The 16,760-nt window shown below is 41.7% G+C and overlaps 1 protein-coding gene across 2 annotated transcripts; it reads right to left on the bottom strand.

Annotated features, from left to right (window-relative positions):
- Positions 1-66: 66 nt before the first annotated feature.
- LOC119268207 (pentatricopeptide repeat-containing protein At1g10910, chloroplastic-like) lies at positions 67-16,671 on the bottom strand. Of its 2 annotated transcripts, XM_037549784.1 has the most exons (12): positions 16,376-16,671; positions 16,147-16,231; positions 15,816-16,079; positions 15,399-15,701; positions 13,850-13,954; positions 13,653-13,752; positions 13,080-13,399; positions 12,683-12,859; positions 12,469-12,600; positions 11,842-12,230; positions 11,642-11,756; positions 67-245 (listed from the first exon to the last, which is right to left on the bottom strand). In XM_037549784.1, the coding sequence occupies exons 1-10, from the start codon at positions 16,588-16,590 to the stop codon at positions 12,006-12,008; spliced, it is 1,926 nt and encodes a 641-aa protein (XP_037405681.1). In that variant the 5' UTR covers positions 16,591-16,671; the 3' UTR covers positions 67-245; positions 11,642-11,756; positions 11,842-12,005. The 2 variants fall into 2 exon arrangements, with proteins under 2 accessions (XP_037405681.1, XP_037405682.1); XM_037549785.1 differs by lacking the exon at positions 67-245 and having other exon boundaries at positions 11,359-11,756; positions 12,469-12,597; positions 16,376-16,670.
- Positions 16,672-16,760: the final 89 nt, after the last annotated feature.

Raw genomic sequence — 16,760 nt, 5'->3', positions numbered from 1 at the left:
ATAAATAAAAAACAAGTCTTAATACAAGATTAGAATCTACTGAAGGAACCCTCTAAGAAACGGAATCTAGTGAATAGGCACGGTTTCATTTCACCTCCTGTTGGCAGAATCCAAAACAAAGTAAGCTGGTTTCTTGGAGCGTAGCAAAAGAAAAGAACACGCTATCCTCTTGTTTTTCCAGCAAAATTATGAAATCTCCAACTTACTTTCCTTTACGATTTCGAGACCAAAATTGTTGTCTCTATCTGTATTTACCATTTTAAAGGAATATAAAATCCATTAGCTAACTCCAGACAAAATAAAAATCTGAACACTGGCAGTATCTGGTCAGTATAATGAGGGCAAATTTTCCCCATTATGCATCTATTTCATATATATCTATATCTATACCAATATAAAAAGACCCAAAGGGGTGATTCAATTAACCTCAGCCATCAAATCATGTCAATCAACAACCTAGACTGCTTCAATGTCGAGTGCTCAACACGTTTAGTGTGCAGTTAATTTCATGCCAAAAATAGTGCTAATCACATAATAACATGCAAATAATATCCTACTTAATATCCGCATGCACTTAATATACTTCCAAATTAACGTGCATTGCACGTACACATTGACTAGTAGAGTCAAAACATCCAAAGCAACCTGCTATCCCCTAAGAAAAACAAGTAATTTTGCTGATGCATGGTACCACATGTTGCGACAAGTGTTTAGTTTTTTTTATCATAATAGATAAAAAAATTGCGACTTCCTCTTAGTAATTAGTTGCCATGATTTCTCAAGCCAGATGCAACAAAAGAAGTTGCGAAGTCAACAAGTCTTCTTCAGAACTGTCCTATGTAAATACATTTACTGCCTTGGAAAACTCTGCCCCTGTAACATCCCAAAATTCTAAATTTTGTAATGTTATGTTAAATAATTAATTATGATTGTTTGTTTGTTTGTTGTGTGATTGATTGTGTGAAATTAAAACTTTTGAAAAACGTATGAGAGGGAATAAAAGGACTTTCCCAAAACTTTCCATCTTGCATTTTGATCTCTCTGAATTCAAATTCATTTCATCACAAAACCCTAGAGTGAAGGTAATATGACTTCTTCCATTTAAAGATATGAAAAGGGTTTGAAAATGATTTGAATATGTCAAATTTAGAAACTTTAAGCTACTCAATGAGTTCATGAGGGAAGATAAAATGACTTCTGCAAATGCGAAGAAAGAGAGTTGAAATTTTCAAAGGAATAATTTGAAAGTCACTTTAAAGTTATTTGAAATTCCAAATTTCAAATCCTCTTGGAAGTTATTTAGTTTTAATTCAAATTATTTTTCTCCTAAAAAAATGGAAATAAGGGTAAAATGATTCCCTACAATGGAAAATTAGGAGAAAATAAATTTGAAAATATTTTGGTATTTAAAAATTATTTTTATTGATTTTAAATGCAAAACTAGCATTGTTTGACTTTTATGAATTCTTATGGAATTTATTTGAACTTGAAAAATAGTTCATATTATTCTTGGTATTTTTCTGAACATTTTGATATATAATATGCCTATGTAATTTTTTTTACTTATTTCCCTCTGTTGTATTTTCTTTCTTTCTGTCTTTTAACAAAAAAAAAACACACACGCACCACCTGGGTCGAACCCACGCTTTCGGCCACAGCCCAACTCCACCGCCCGAAGGCCTTCGCGTCGCTCGCCCGCTCGTCCCTCTTCCCTCGCTCACTCTCTCCCATCGCCGCTGCCAGTGGGGCCCACTCCCCAAGTCGTCTTCAACCTCCCGAGCTACACGGGATAAACATCGCGCTAGTGCTCCCGAACCCGCCGACCGTCTTCCTCGCTCGGATGAGGCTTATCCGCTGCTGCTCCCCGACGCCCTAGCCACGCCTATAAAAAGCCCCAGACCCCCTCTCTCTCCATTCAGCTCTCTCGCGTCGTCCCACGCCGCCCTCAGCCGCTGCACCGCCCGTCCGCATCTCGCCGGAGCCGAGCCGCTCCGCCATTGATTGCGTCGCCGGTGAGCCATCCCGACCCCCATCTTTCTGGCAGTCTTTTGCCCATGCCGTGCCCGTGCGCATCTCCTTGACATCTTTGTTTTGCCTCTAGGTCCGCCAGCGCCGCCGCCCCGACGTGCCACGCCCTCACCAGAGCTCCGGACGCCGCCGCCTCCCTTCGCTCGTCGCCGGCCACCCCGACGCGCGCCGCCACCACCACCGCGACCCCCTCATCATGCTCATCTCGTTCGCCTCTTTCCCCATCGCCGGAGGTCACCGCAACCGTCGCCCCATCACCGCCCAACGCCAGCGCCGCCGCCCCTGTACGTCGTCGTCGCCTCTATAAGACGACCACTCGCCCCTCCGTTCATTTTTTTTGTTTGTTTAAATCGGTTAACCACGGGTTTCTTAAACCACGGGTTTTGTTAAAAAACTGATCGGTTTTTGTTTTAGTTAGCCGTCGCCGCCGTTTAGCTTAGATAGCAGCCGTTCGCCGTATAAGCTTCTGCAGCGAACACCTTTCGGCCAGTAGGAATCCGCCACGTTGTCAGGGACCTAGTAACGAATAAAACTTCCACAATCAAGTCCCTGAGTTTTCAGTTTAGCCCCTAAACTTCGAATGGTTGTATCTTTTTAACCGTAGATCCAAATTATATGAAACCAGCGGCAAATTCTTCGTTCTGATTAGATCTACCCAGTGGTGCCATTTTTGTAAACTTTTGTCAGATTCAAAATTTGAAATTATTCAGATTTGAATTCGAACTTCAAATGGCCGTATCTCCTAAACCGTAGATCAGTTTGAGTTGATTCTTTTTGCACTTTGTCACCGTAGCCCAACCCTACCACTTGGACCATTGTCACAACATTTTTCACCCAACTATGATCTGTCTATGATAGTTTTAGTGCTACGCTTTATATGCACGATAGATCACATCACGGTTTTGCACCTTATGTCATATGTTGTTTTGCACTTAGAATACTTTTGTGATAGCTAAGAGTGCTGGATCTTCATTTGGTTTTTTCCGAGACTTTTTGCTTTACAGGTTATTTTGGTTCTCCGAAATGATTGCTTATGTGAATGAAATGTTTGACTTTATAGATTTTCATCGGAGAGTGACGAGTAGTTCTATTAAGTAAATTTCTAAGAGCGATGTACTCTTCATCAACTATTACCAGGCAAGTTCACATTTGACCATTCTTTCCATTATCTATGTTTTATATATGCACTTAGTCCTTTAGAGTTGGATTGCATGGTAGGAGTTCTATGCCCGATGGCTATGCTTTTACCTAGTAGTTCATCTGGGGTAGGTCTGAACCATACAACCTGGTCACCACCGTGTAAGTTTATTTCTGCCTCGCAAATGTAGATGTGGATTGGAAAGTGTTCATGGCGAGACTTGAGTGACAAAGTAGTAATCAGGCCCAAGACTTAAATGAACTACCTGGGCGAAAATTGGTTTGAATGGTGGCGAAGTACAGTGGGGCACGCATGGGAAATCCATGGTGGTGCACCACTAGTGGTGCGTCCGCCCAGGCTCAAAGTGATCAAACATGTTTTCATGTCTACAAGCTTACGTGTGCAGCCACAAGCCAATATGGGCTCTTGCTTAGTTGAGTAGTTAGTGTGACCTCTTCTGGGATAGGCTAGCGGATGTAGAATGAGTAGGTTTACCGGCCTATCCGTGGGTTAAGAGGAAATACTTTCGAAAGGCTATGTCTCGATCATCCTGTTCTCAAACGCTAGGCACTGCGAGAACTTCAAGTGAGGCAATCGAGTCTTGTGGGGAAAAGTGCGCAAACCTCTGTAGAGTGTTAAAACCTAATCGATTAGCCGTGTCCCCGGATACAGACAACTTGAGCATCTAGTAGTGGAAATGTTGGGAGATCTCATCACTCTTAATTTAAACAATTGGGTTTTAAATGAAACTTTAGGAATGGATTCACTTGGGTTTGCCCACTCACCATATGCTATCTTGTAGTGGTAGAGTAATATCTTTTATTCTAGGGAAAACTAGCTTTATACAAAAGCTAAACTTAGAGCTTCCCACTAGCTAAATTGCATGTACAAATAGGTTCATTATTCTTATGATGTGACTTGTCAGTACATTCAATGTACTAACCTACAGGGCTGCAAAGTCTTATGTTGCAGGAATTTCTATGACAAGTAAGAGTTATGTGATAGGGTTACAGTCTACACTCAACTTGCCGTTGGCGTTTATGGACTCCACACACGTTCGTTTGTTTCCGCTGAGACTTATGAGGTATATATCAGTTTTATGTTATTTATACATGTGATTGCACTTTGATATACACAGTGATGTACTGTGTGTGCCAGCATACCGATCCAGGGATGACACAGATACACAGAGGCTTGACCGTTTGACATCGGGTCGCTACAAGATGGTATCAGAGCACATGTTGACGGTAGGACGTTACCCTAGAAACTGGAAAGCCCTTAGGAAAGGATCTCTCTAAAACTTAATTTTCAAAAAGATCCTTTACCTCTCTTGTTTTCTGAGTTTTATCAAATATTCCCTTTTAGTTAGACAACTGATGAACTGGAGGCACACGGAGGATGAACTGAAGCCACTCCAAGAAGGACAAGATATTAGACAACTGATGGCCACTTCAGAGTAAAGAGGATTTCATCATGCATTAGAAGAGTTGAAGCTACAACAGTCAAAGACTCGAAGAATTTGAAGACACTGAAGAATTCCAAGATTTATATGACCTTTAGAAGACTAAACCCTTGTTGTATACTCGTGTTAGATGCTATGATTTGTGAGTTGTCATATTTTGTGTGTGTTTTCCGAGAGCAACAAATAAAACTTATTTTCAAAACTACATTGTTTGTATTGTGTGTATCTCTCTCTCTATCCCTCTTATCTCATCCCAAAACCCTTGGACCCAATAGATGATGAATGAAGATGGACATGTATTCTCTGGACCGATCACTCAGTTGGCGGTAGAGCTATGGATTCAAAACATGGAGAATCACTTCAAAAGCAATTCGGTTGCAAGGAAGTATGAGGTTCAATATGTTCTTCAGTACTTTACAAAAAGTGGTGCAACCTGGTGGAAAATGCATCAGGCCATACAAGGATGTAATGGAGCAAAAACTTGGGAGGAATTAAAGAAGACTCTGTTAGTATCTCGTCTTATCCGGAAGCACGGAGATAACTCGACGAAGAAACCTTGTGCCTGCAAGATATGCGGAGAAATAGGACACACCCATGAAGAACACAAGGATGGATGCCCTCGTTGTGAAGGAAATCACCCAGCTGAAGAATGCCCAACTAGGTAGGTAACTTGTTTCTTGTGTGAAGGAACTACGCACTACCCTGCCCAGTGTCATATTTATCCCAAGGTACAAGAAATTACCAAGCACTAGAAGGAAGAAGTGAAAGAAGCCCTTGGGGAAAGTTTAAGAGAATGGGTGATGAAAGAAGATGTTGGCGACCCCGATGGAGAAGGCCTAATCAGATTTTACTCCAATGCCTGCTATTCATGTGGAGAAGAAGGACATTTTTCATAGTATTGCACAAAGGAAAGCCAAGAGTATCTGGGAAACTTCCCGACAGAAGAAGTGGAGTTTGATCCACAAGAGATAGAAGAACTGATTGGAACGAAGAAGTCGAGGAAGAGAAAGAGCATGAATCCCCTTAACAGCCCAGTTTCTGCAAAGAAGGACATGAGTCATATCACTTGTTACAGGTGCAAGGATTTAGGTCTTACGCTAGCAAATGCCCAGCAAGGAAACCAAGAACCCAAGGAAACCAAGAACCCAAGGAACCAAGATAGACACCAGGAAGCCCCTGGATTTGTCTGATGTCATTTGTTTACGCTACATGGAAGTAGGGCATTTTGCTAGAGAATGTTCGGACCCGAGGAAAGCTTGAGCAGAGTAGTTGAGATCTTGATATTGGAATAAAGCATGTAATAAATGTGGAATGCACTTTTATTTTCATTGGGATGTTCAGTTCAGTTATGAAATGGAAATTGTAATAGCTCATGAAGCAATAAAAGTTGATGTGGTTGGAATCTCATGTGAAATGTTCTTATTTGTTGTTGATTGTGAGTGCCTCTCTCATTATCTCACCCAGACTTAAACCTTGAACCCATGGACAAGATAATCCCAAACCTTTTCCCAGAAAAAATAACCACATTTCACCCAAGGAAATACATACATTATCCTGAGTACCCCTTCTATCTTATACCTACAGATGACAACCCTTTACGAGTCTTTTCACAAGGGCCCGAAAACGATCATGACCCTCACCAGTGATCAGGATTACCCAAAGATCCTGAAGGACATGATGAAGCATATTCATCTTAAAGGAGATGCAGTTTACAAGGGTTATCCTTTCATGGAGAAGGGAGTTGAACTTTGGTACGTGGAGGTACACCTCCACCGTATGAAGGGAGTTTGCCCAAAGACTATGGGACAATACTTTTTCATTTCTCGAGTACCACGAGCAACATTCTTCGACTCTGTTCGTGAAGTTTCTATGGAAGCCATACATCAGATTGGAGAAATACTTGAAGCAAGACTCCGTCACACTCAGGAATACCTGAGAGAGGTGCATGCAGAGGTGATGGAGATGAAGCTCATGGCCACCATGATGAAGCAGAAGATCGATGATTTCAAGGATCACATCGAACAATTCCAGTGGGACTAAAGCATCTTTAAGTAGGGCAAATGAATAAAGATGGAAGTAATGCTTGACCATACCAAACTATGTGGATGGCAACATTTGTAATAAAGTACTTTTGAAATTTGAGTTTTGAGTAGTGGTTAAGGATGTAATAAAGGATTTGATATGAAGAGAATATGAATTATGGATGAACCAGTACATTTTATTTTAATGGTAATACCCTGTGTGAACACTAGACCGATGGAAAGGAAAATGTTGTTCCACAGAGTGGAGTTTGGACAAAATGAGTTGGAGTTTTGTTTTAGTTATGATGGTTACCCCAAGAGTATGAAGGAATGAAGTACTATTGGATTTAAAGCAGATGGAATGTTGGAATATGGAACAATAGTAACTCCAAGGACGAGTTAAAGATATACAAGTATTGAAGTGGGCCATAACCCACAGGACCAGGATTTAAAAAGAAGCAAGCACAACCTTGTTGAAGGAAGAATTCTAGAATTGTGATTTCATCAGCAACGTTTCATAGGAGGTTACGTAAACCCGAGAGTTGTGAAGAAACGATAGAGGTTTTGTTTGGCTTACAGAACCAATGGGTTTACCCGAACCCAATTCGTGGAGAAGAGAAGTTCTGCAATGATTGTGAGGATGCCCAAGTGTTAGAATACGTGATTCACTATCTGTGTATGTGGTAATGATTCAAGTACGGGATGGATTGCCCCCCATACCGGAGACTTCTATCATGAACTATCATATGTTGATGGAAAATCAGAGAGCCTTAAAACCCTAGAAGAGTGTCGACACGACAAGCCAAGAACCTTAGAATGGCAGTATGATGGAAACCATATACAGGCACATGTTGCCAATCGTAGGTTATGCGGTGAGGTTCAACCCAGACCCATTTCCTGCAGGAGAAACCAAAAATCGTCGACCACCATGAGGTTTTCGATAGTTGTTTAGCATTGGCGCCAGACCTGTCAAGTCTCAGAAGGATCTTATTTTGATGCAAGGACTCCGAATTTTAAGGAAAAGGCCATGCCCTTACCAGAAGAGCACAAGTGAAAGAGTTATCTCGGAGAATATGAGAAGACTGACACCGTCAACGCAAAGGATGGAGTACATGAGTTCTGTTGGAACCGTAACCATGCTTCTAAGGGTGGTAGCACCCCATACCTTGTGTTGATGAATGGATTTTCAAGAAGACCCCCCAAACCTAACCTTCTTTCTAGCCTCTCCAAATCTCGAGGACGAAATTCATTTTAAGGGTGATAGTTTGTAACATCGCAAAATTCTAAATTTTGGAATGTTATATTAAATAATTAATTATGATTGTTTGTTTGTTTGTTGTGTGATTGATTGTGTGAAATTGAAACTTTTGAAAGTTGCATGAGAGGGAATAAAAGGACTTCCCCAAAACTTTCCATCTTGCATTTTGATCTCCATGAATTCAAATTCATTTCATCAAAAAACCCTAGAGTGGAGATAATATGACTTCTTCCATTTAAAGAAATGAAAAGGGGTTTGAAAATGATTTGAATTCCATTGAGAATATGTCAAATTTAGAAACTTTAAGCTACTCAATGAGTTCATTGGGGAAGATAAAATGACTTCTTCAAATGCGAAGAAAGAGAGTTGGAAGTTTCAAAATAATAATTTGAAAGTCACTTTGAAGTTATTTGAAATTCCAAATTTCAAATCCTCTTGGAAGTTATTAAGTTTTAATTCAAATTATTTTTCTCCTAAAAAATAAATAAATGTAAATAAGGGTAAAATGATTCCCTGCAATGGAAAATTAGGAGAAAATAAATTTGAAATTATTTTTCGTATTTAAAAATGATTTTTATTGATTTTAAATGCAAAACTAGCACTATTTGACTTTTATGAATTCTTATGGAATTTATTTGAACTTGAAAAATAGTTCATATTATTCTTGGTATTTTTCTGAACATTTTGGTATATAATATGCCTATGTAATTTTTTTACTTATTTTCCTCTGTTGTATTTTTCTTTCTGTTTTCTAAATAAAAAAACACACACACCCACACGCGCGCACCACCTGGGCCGAACTCGCACTTTCGGCCACGGCCCAACTCCACCGCCCGAAGGCCTTCGCGTCGCTCTCCCTCTCGTCCCTCTTCCCTCGCTCGCTCTCTCCCACTGCAGCTGCCAGTGGGGCCCACTCCCCAGGTCGTCTTCAACCTCTCGAGCCGCACGGGATAAACACCGCGCTAGTGCTCCCGAACCCATCAACCATCTTCCTCGCTCGGATGAGGCTTATCCGCTGCTCCCCGACGCCCTAGCCTCGCCTATAAAAAGCCCCAGACCCCCTCTCTCCATTCAGCTCTCTCGTGTCGTCCCAAGCCGCTCTCAGCCGCCGCACCGTCCGTCCGCATCTCGCCGGAGTCGAGCCGCTCCGTTGTTGATTGCGTCGCCGGTGAGCCATCCTGACCCCCATCTTTCTGACATTCTTTTGCCCGTGCCCGTGCGCATCTCCTTGACATCTTTGTTTTGCCTCTAGGTCCGCCAGCGCCGCCGCCTCGACGTGCCACGCCCTCACCGGAGCTCCGGACGCTGCCGCCTCCCTTCGCTCGTCGCCGGCCACCCCGACATGCGCCACCACCACCATCGCGACCCCCTCGTCGCGCTCGTCCCGTTCGCCTCTTTCCCCGCCGTCGGAGGTCACCGCAGCCGCTGCCCCATCACCGCCCAACGCCAGCGCCGCCGCCCCTGTACGTCGCGGTCGCCTCTATAAGACGACCGCTCGCCCCTCCGTTCATTTTTTTGTTTAAATCGGTTAACCGCGGGTTTCTTAAACCACGGGTTTTGTTAAAAAAATTGATCGGTGTTTGTTTTAGTTAGTCGTCGCCGCTGTTTTGCTTAGATAGCGGCCGTTCGCCGTATAAGCTTCTGCAGCGAACACTTTTTGGCCAGTAGGAATCCGCCACATTGCTAGGGACCTGGTCGCGAATAAAACTTTCACAGTCAAGTCCCTGAGTTTTCAGTTTAGCCCCTAAACTTCAAATGGTTGTATGTTTTTTAACTGTAGATCCAAATTATATGAAACCAGCGGCAAATTCTTCGTCGTGATTAGACCTACCCAGTGGTGCCATTTTTGTAAACTTTTGTCAGATTCAAAATTTGAAATTATTCATATTTGAATTCGAACTTCAAATGGCCATATCTCCTAAACCGTAGCTCAGTTTGAGTTGATTCTTTTTGCACTTTGTCACCGTAGCCCAACCCTACCACTTGGACCATTGTCACAACATTTTCACCCAACTATGATCTGTCTATGATATTTTTAGTGCTACGCTTTATATGCACGATAGATCACATCACGGTTTTGCACCTTATGTCATATGTTGTTTTGCACTTAGAATATTTTTGTGATAGCTAAGAGTGTTGGATCTTCATTTGGTTTTTTTCGAGACTTTTTGCTTTACATGTTATTTTGGTTCTCCAAAATGATTGCTTATGTGAATGCAATGTTTGACTTTATAGATTTTCATTGGAGAGTGACGAGTAGTTCTATTAAGTAAATTTCTGAGAGCGATATACTCTTCATCAACTATTACCAGGCAAGTTCACATTTGACCATTCTTTCCATTATCTATGTTTTATATACGCACTTAGTCCTTTGGAGTAGGATTGCATGGTAGGAGTTTTATGCCCGATGGCTATGCTTTTACCTAGTAGTTCATCTGAGGTAGGTCTGAACCATACAACCTGGTCACCACCGTGTAAGTTTATTTCTGCCTCGCAAATGTAGACGTGGATTGGGAAGTGTTCATGGCGAGACTTGAGTGACAAAGTAGTAATCAGGACCAAGACTTAAATGAACTACCTAGGCGGAAATTGGTTTGAATGGTGGCGAAGTACAGTGGGGCACGCATGGGAAATCCATGGTGGTGCACCACTAGTGGTTCGTCCGCCCAGTCTCAAAGGGATCAAATATGTTTTCATGTCTAGAAGCTTACGTGTGCAGCCACAAGTCAATATGGGCTCTTGCTTAGTTGAGTAGTTAGTGTGACCTCTTCCGGGATAGGCTAGCAGATGTAGAATGAGTAGGTGTACTGGCCTATCCGTGGGTTAAGAGGAAATAATTTCGAAAGACAATGTCTCAGTCATCCTATTCTCAAACGCCAGGCACTGCGAGAACTTCAAGGGAGGCAATCGAGTCTTGTGGGGAAAAGTACGCAAACCTCTGCAAAGTATTAAAACCTAATCGATTAGCTGTGTCCCCGGTTACAGACAACTTGAACATCTAGTAATGGAAATGCTGGGAGATCTCATCACTCTTAATTTAAACAATTGGGTTTTAAATGAAACTTTAGGAACCGATTGAGTTAGGTTTGCCCACTCATCCTATGCTATCTTGTAGTGGTAGAGTAATATCTTTTATTCTAGGGAAAAACTAGCTTTATGCAAAAGCTAAACTTAGAGCTTCCCACCAGCCAAATTGCATGTACAAATAGGTTCATTATTCTTATGATGTGACTTGCCAGTACATTCAATGTACCGACCTACAGGGCTACAACATCTTATGTTGCAGGAATTTCTACGACGAGTAAGAGTTACGTTGTAGGGTTACGGTCTACAGTCAACCTGCTGTTGGCGTTTATGGACTCCACACCCGTTCGTTTGTTTCCGCTGAGAGTTATGAGATATATATATATATCAGTTTTACGTTATTTATATATGTGATTGCACTTTGATATATACATTGATGTATTGTATGTGCCAGCATACCGATCCAAGGATGGCACAGATACACATAGCCTTGACCGTTTGAGGTCGGGTCGCTACATGCCCTTTCCATGTTTCACTATGCTTTTACAGAAAAGCATGTACAGCAACACCCCAAAAGATTAAAAATCTTCAGTTCAGCTTTCCAGAACTACGCACTTGTTTCCAGCAAGAACATAATGCCAATCGCACAACCACCAAATTTGAGCAACTTGCACAGATGAAGTTATCAAGAAATGTAACTATTAACTTACTTCCGTTCCTCTTAGCCATTCCAAGATCCAATATTAACATCACTGCAAGACCGGTTGTCATCCTCAATCCCAGTTGCAGTTCTAGTGGGTGACCTCGCTGAATTGAATAGCCTGGCTAAAATAGACGTGAAGTCAAGCTCAGACATTGCACATAGATATAATAGATAAATTTAAACTATATGTAGACATACACCGCATACCATAATCTGAAACTCAACAAGTTTTGCTTGTAGCCTGGAAACATGAGGATGATAACTTGTAACCTGACAGACCCTTGTGAATTTGGTATCGTCGATCATCAAAAAACTATCTCCGGAACATTATATGATGAATCTGAACTACTTCGATTTGATTAAATTTTGTGTTAATCAATGAGCTTGTTTGTTATCCTTGAAGCTGCTTGCTGCTTTGAAAGGATTTCTGCTATCAGTTGTTTTTGGCCAAAGAGTTGTGCATTTTTCAAAACCAAGTTCCTTGATGATGAGTCCACGGAATAGCCTTGACCAGTCATCCAGTCCAAGAGGCATAACAATAGTTGCTTCTTATCGGGCTTCTGGATGTATCGCTGAATTGCTCTACCAAAGGTTTCCTGCATGTGGAACGATCACATTCACCATTGGAAGATATATGTCAGATTTAAGAATATCAAGTGTATGTATATACAAAGTTGCAACATTGAAATTTTAGTCAACTTCTATCATGTGATTTTTGGAGCATCCCCTTTGTCCTAGCCAGGTCTAAGATTTTACCAGTTTTCAGTTTCCAGCCATCCAGGTTCAACTCCAAACTATACTTAGAAAGTACCAAGTACAGTACAAAAGAGTCACCTGGCTTATACGCCATCCTGAATGGTTTAGGGCTTTCATAACATCGTTAATCAAATTTATGTTGCCAGAGATCATGAATTGTGTAGCAAATTTCTCCAAAGAGCGTGGAGATATCGACTCTCCATTGTCCTGCTAAATCAGCATTTTTTTTGTTAGTGAATACACGCAAAATAAACAATAGAGATACCGGTAGTAAATGCCAAAAGCATAATACCTTAATAACTATATAGGCATCCTTCAGAAGTCCTGCTGGAACTAAGATGCCTAAAACCTTCTCGTGAAGAGATTTACAAACTGTTCTCTTACTATATCTCATCATATTATACACAGAAAACGCTTCAGAAGGAAAACCTGCTTCTCCTAGCTGCACCATTACCTCAGAACAAAGCTCCTGGACAAGGTTTATAGAAATTTTAGTTACTAACAGAATCACAACAAATATGTGATGCCCCACACTGTTCTGCAAGCATGTCATAATTCCAATAAACCGAATTTACCAAGAATTTAACAGTTGGCTTTATCCAGAATGTAGCTTAGTAAAGATATACTCCCTCTGTACATAAATATAAGACGTTTTAGAGACTTGTTCCAAGATACAAGAACCAAAATACCTCATTCAGTTGATGGCCTTTCGTATGCATATCTACAATCGTCTTGTATGCTAGGTGATAGACCTTTGCCTTGCAGAAGTACCTTATTAAGGTATTAAACGTGATATCATCAGGTGATATATTCAACTCATCCATTTTCTTCAGCATTCTCATTACACTTTCCGTATCATATGTATTGCAGTAAGCACGAAGTGATGTGTTAAGCATAACAAGATCATATGTGGCATTCTGATCCTCAAATTCTTTTGCAAGATTTTTTGCTTCTTCACGATAACCACTTCGATGTAATGCTGAAATCATGATACTAAATGCATAGCCATCTGCAGAAACCAGAGGATAAGGTCATCAGACAAGATCAAGAAGACACAAATAGTAATAGCACCCCACTAAGAGACACAGAGAGTCAGAGTCATGCAATCAAATGAATAAGTTATAAGAGGCAGACAAAAGAAAATCAAATGCTTAAAACTGGCAAACACAGTTTACTAATCAGGATCCAGGAACTGCATCGTTGCATTTAGAACGACAAACTGATAGAGGTACTTCAGTGGGATTTCTGGTTAGATATCGTACCAGACTTGACACCTTTTTCTTTCATTTCATTAAACACCATTGTTGCTTCCCATATCTTTCCTCCTTTGGCAAGTGCATCAATCAATATGCAATATGCCATCTGTACACAGCATGCCATAAAGCATAATTACGGTCAATTTATAGGACCATACAAACTTAGATATGAGCAGTGTTGTGTGTGAGATCACATGTTTTACCTCATCCTGTGCAAAGCCTGAGGCTTCCAATTCAGTTAGCAACTCCTTAGCCTTCTCAAACAGACCACCTTTAGAATATACCTTCAACAAAGTGGTCAGTATAACCTGCAAAGGGAATTTAATGAGAAGTTAGATTGACATCCATAGCAGCACCATTTTCTTGAATATCCAAAGATAATTTCGAAATGTATAGAAGTTCAATTGCATGAGTACAGCATTCAACAGAGAATTAGATAGTAGGTACTCCCTCCGGTTCACAAAAATCTGTTATTTTGGACATAATTTTAACGTGTTTGGAACATAGGAATATAAAAAATCAGGAATGCTACTACAATGACAATGCTGCAGCAGAGAAGTGATGCTTGTTAGAAAATATGCAACTTAGTATTATCAGGAGGCGAACGCCATCATATATACATGTACAGGGGAGGCCAAAGGCCAGAATGCAAAAGGCCAAAGGCCACCATAAATATAACTCTAACAATGCTATCATAACAGGAGCATAGGCTGCACATGCCTATTTCTTGGACCATTAAAGCCCATGGCAAACAAGTTATATCACATGGTATCATTATCTCTCTTTGCCTCGGGCTTCCGCGCAAAAATGAGGTTGGACCCAATGTTTTAGTTCCCGTAAAATCAGAGGAACCCAATAGGGTTCCTCTGGTCTGCTACAGTGTTCATCTGGGTAAATTCCTGTGAAGTAAATACCACTAGATCAACTCCTATGGATTGGCTGTTTCTACACTCTTCCTATGTTCCTCTGGAAAAACTCCATTGCGAACGAGGCCTTTAGTCAAACTTCAAATATTTGACTAACAATATCCTTTTAAGCATTGACATCGGATACTTGGAATGACATGTGTGGTCTTGCCTCAGTACTTCCGTAGTATCATAATCCATTGGGTTTTATGAATATAAATTAGTGGTCACAGTTACATTTTGCAGACTGTGTCGACGTACAAAATAACAGCATTTTGTGGATGGGATTGGTCGTAGAGAGGCTATATTATAGAAGATACATGAGCACTAGTGCCCTCACTTTTAACCGAAGCCATCAAACTAGAAACCCTATTCAACAGATCATATGGAAAGCAGCAACAGAACATTTCAGCACCTAGACAGAGTATGCCAAGTAATTCAAGAATAGGCATCGCAAAAGTAGTGTCAGTTATGTATTTGTTATCACGCAGATGGAGAAACACTATTCACTGACATGCTACATGATGGAAGTTGTAAGTTATAATATAGTTGCACAAGATACCTTAACAAAGAAACATAAATGATGCAGCTGAAAAACCCAAGTTGCATAGAAGTTTAAGCACCATGAACATGACCTCTGAAAGCTACACCCCCAAGTGTCACCTAGAATTTCTCAATATCGACGCAAACCAATTGTGCAACTTGTCATAGGGATGTGTCATGTCTATTGAAAAACGTACTCAACACGGAAAGCTTAGAAATGAGACTGACAGGATCACGGACTTCAGCAGATCAGAAAGCATAGATCATAAAAAGATTTAATAAGGGACAAGCAAAGAAAATAGACCTTATTTGGTGTTAAACCAGAAGACCTCAAATCTTTCATCAACAGCTCAGCTTTTTCATAATAAGAATTTACTGAATACGCGTTCAACAGGGAACTGTAGTGAAACAGATTAGGATTATGGCCTTTATCCTTCAATTTCTTGAAGTATGCCTCAGCTTCCTCACAGTAGTTATGAGATGCACATATTGCCAAGAGGGTACCATATATTACACTATCCATCTGAAGACCGCGTGAGTTGAGCTCATTGATCAACTCCATTGCCTTAGCGTACCCGTGCTTCAACTTCATGCACCCTGACAGCAGCTGGGGGGTGGATAGGAAAAAAGAATGCAAAAGTTATTCATCCAAGCGAAAAGAGGTTGTGTGAAGCCTAAAACAAATGCTAGTATGGAAAGATGGGGGTTCAATGTCCCATACAGTACTGTAGGTGAAGAGATCAGGTGATAGACCTCCTCGTATCATCTCATCATAAAGCTTGAAGGTGCTGTCGGATCTCCCGTTCTTCACCAAGCACCCGAGAAGAGAATTACAAACAGAAACATTGACTCTGGTCGACTGGTCCTGAATGGAACCGTACACTTGCAGAGCTTTCGCAGCATTACGGCTCAACCCCAGGTACTTGAAATAGCTGCTGTAAGACGCAATGTTGAGCATGTCATGCTCCTGCATCCACCCGAAGACCTGAAACAAAGTTGAGAATGACTCGTGTCTACTGACACTGGCATAATTCACAGTCGCCGATAACTACCTTAGAAAGCACATCCCATCGCCTGATTTCTCCATAGTGGCGCAAGATTATGTTGCAGTCCTGTGTCTGCAACACATCTTCGAGCCTGTAGCAGAGTTCGCAGGGTTTAGATTCAACTCTGGTTAGCAGTACGCAAGTGGGATAATCCAAAGGCTACAGCAGCTGAGCTTACTGTGGGCTGTGAGGAATCACTACAAGGACAGGAAACGAATGCTGCCGGTCTGTGTACCTGGTTAGGGCAGCGACGGGGTCGGGGGCGGCCTTGACCTCAGCGACGGCGTTGCGCCGGGGTGACGGCCGCTGGGCTTTGGGGACTTTACGTGCTTCCAGTGCCTGATTGGCGGCGCGGACGAAAGGGAGGCTCCTCGTGCGGGAGCAGGACGCCGCAGCCGCTGGCGGGGAGAGGAAGCGGGAGGTGGCGAGCGGCAAGGACGCGGCTTCCATCTCGCCTGAGTCCGAGCGAGCCGAGCGGAGTGTCGTCTCGTTCGCCGGAGAACGGGAGGGTGGGGTTGTGTTCGTCCACAACAATATCGTCTGAATTTCTCCATGGGCTCCATTCCTGGCGTGAACACTTTCGGCCCAGGAGTTTCAGTGGAATACAACTCCGCAGCCCT

This window comes from Triticum dicoccoides, chromosome 3A (assembly GCF_002162155.2).
Source record: "Triticum dicoccoides isolate Atlit2015 ecotype Zavitan chromosome 3A, WEW_v2.0, whole genome shotgun sequence".
Lineage (NCBI taxonomy): Eukaryota > Viridiplantae > Streptophyta > Magnoliopsida > Poales > Poaceae > Triticum > Triticum dicoccoides.
The sequence above is the reverse complement of the archived record's forward strand: the minus strand, read 5'-3'. Positions and strand labels throughout refer to the sequence as shown.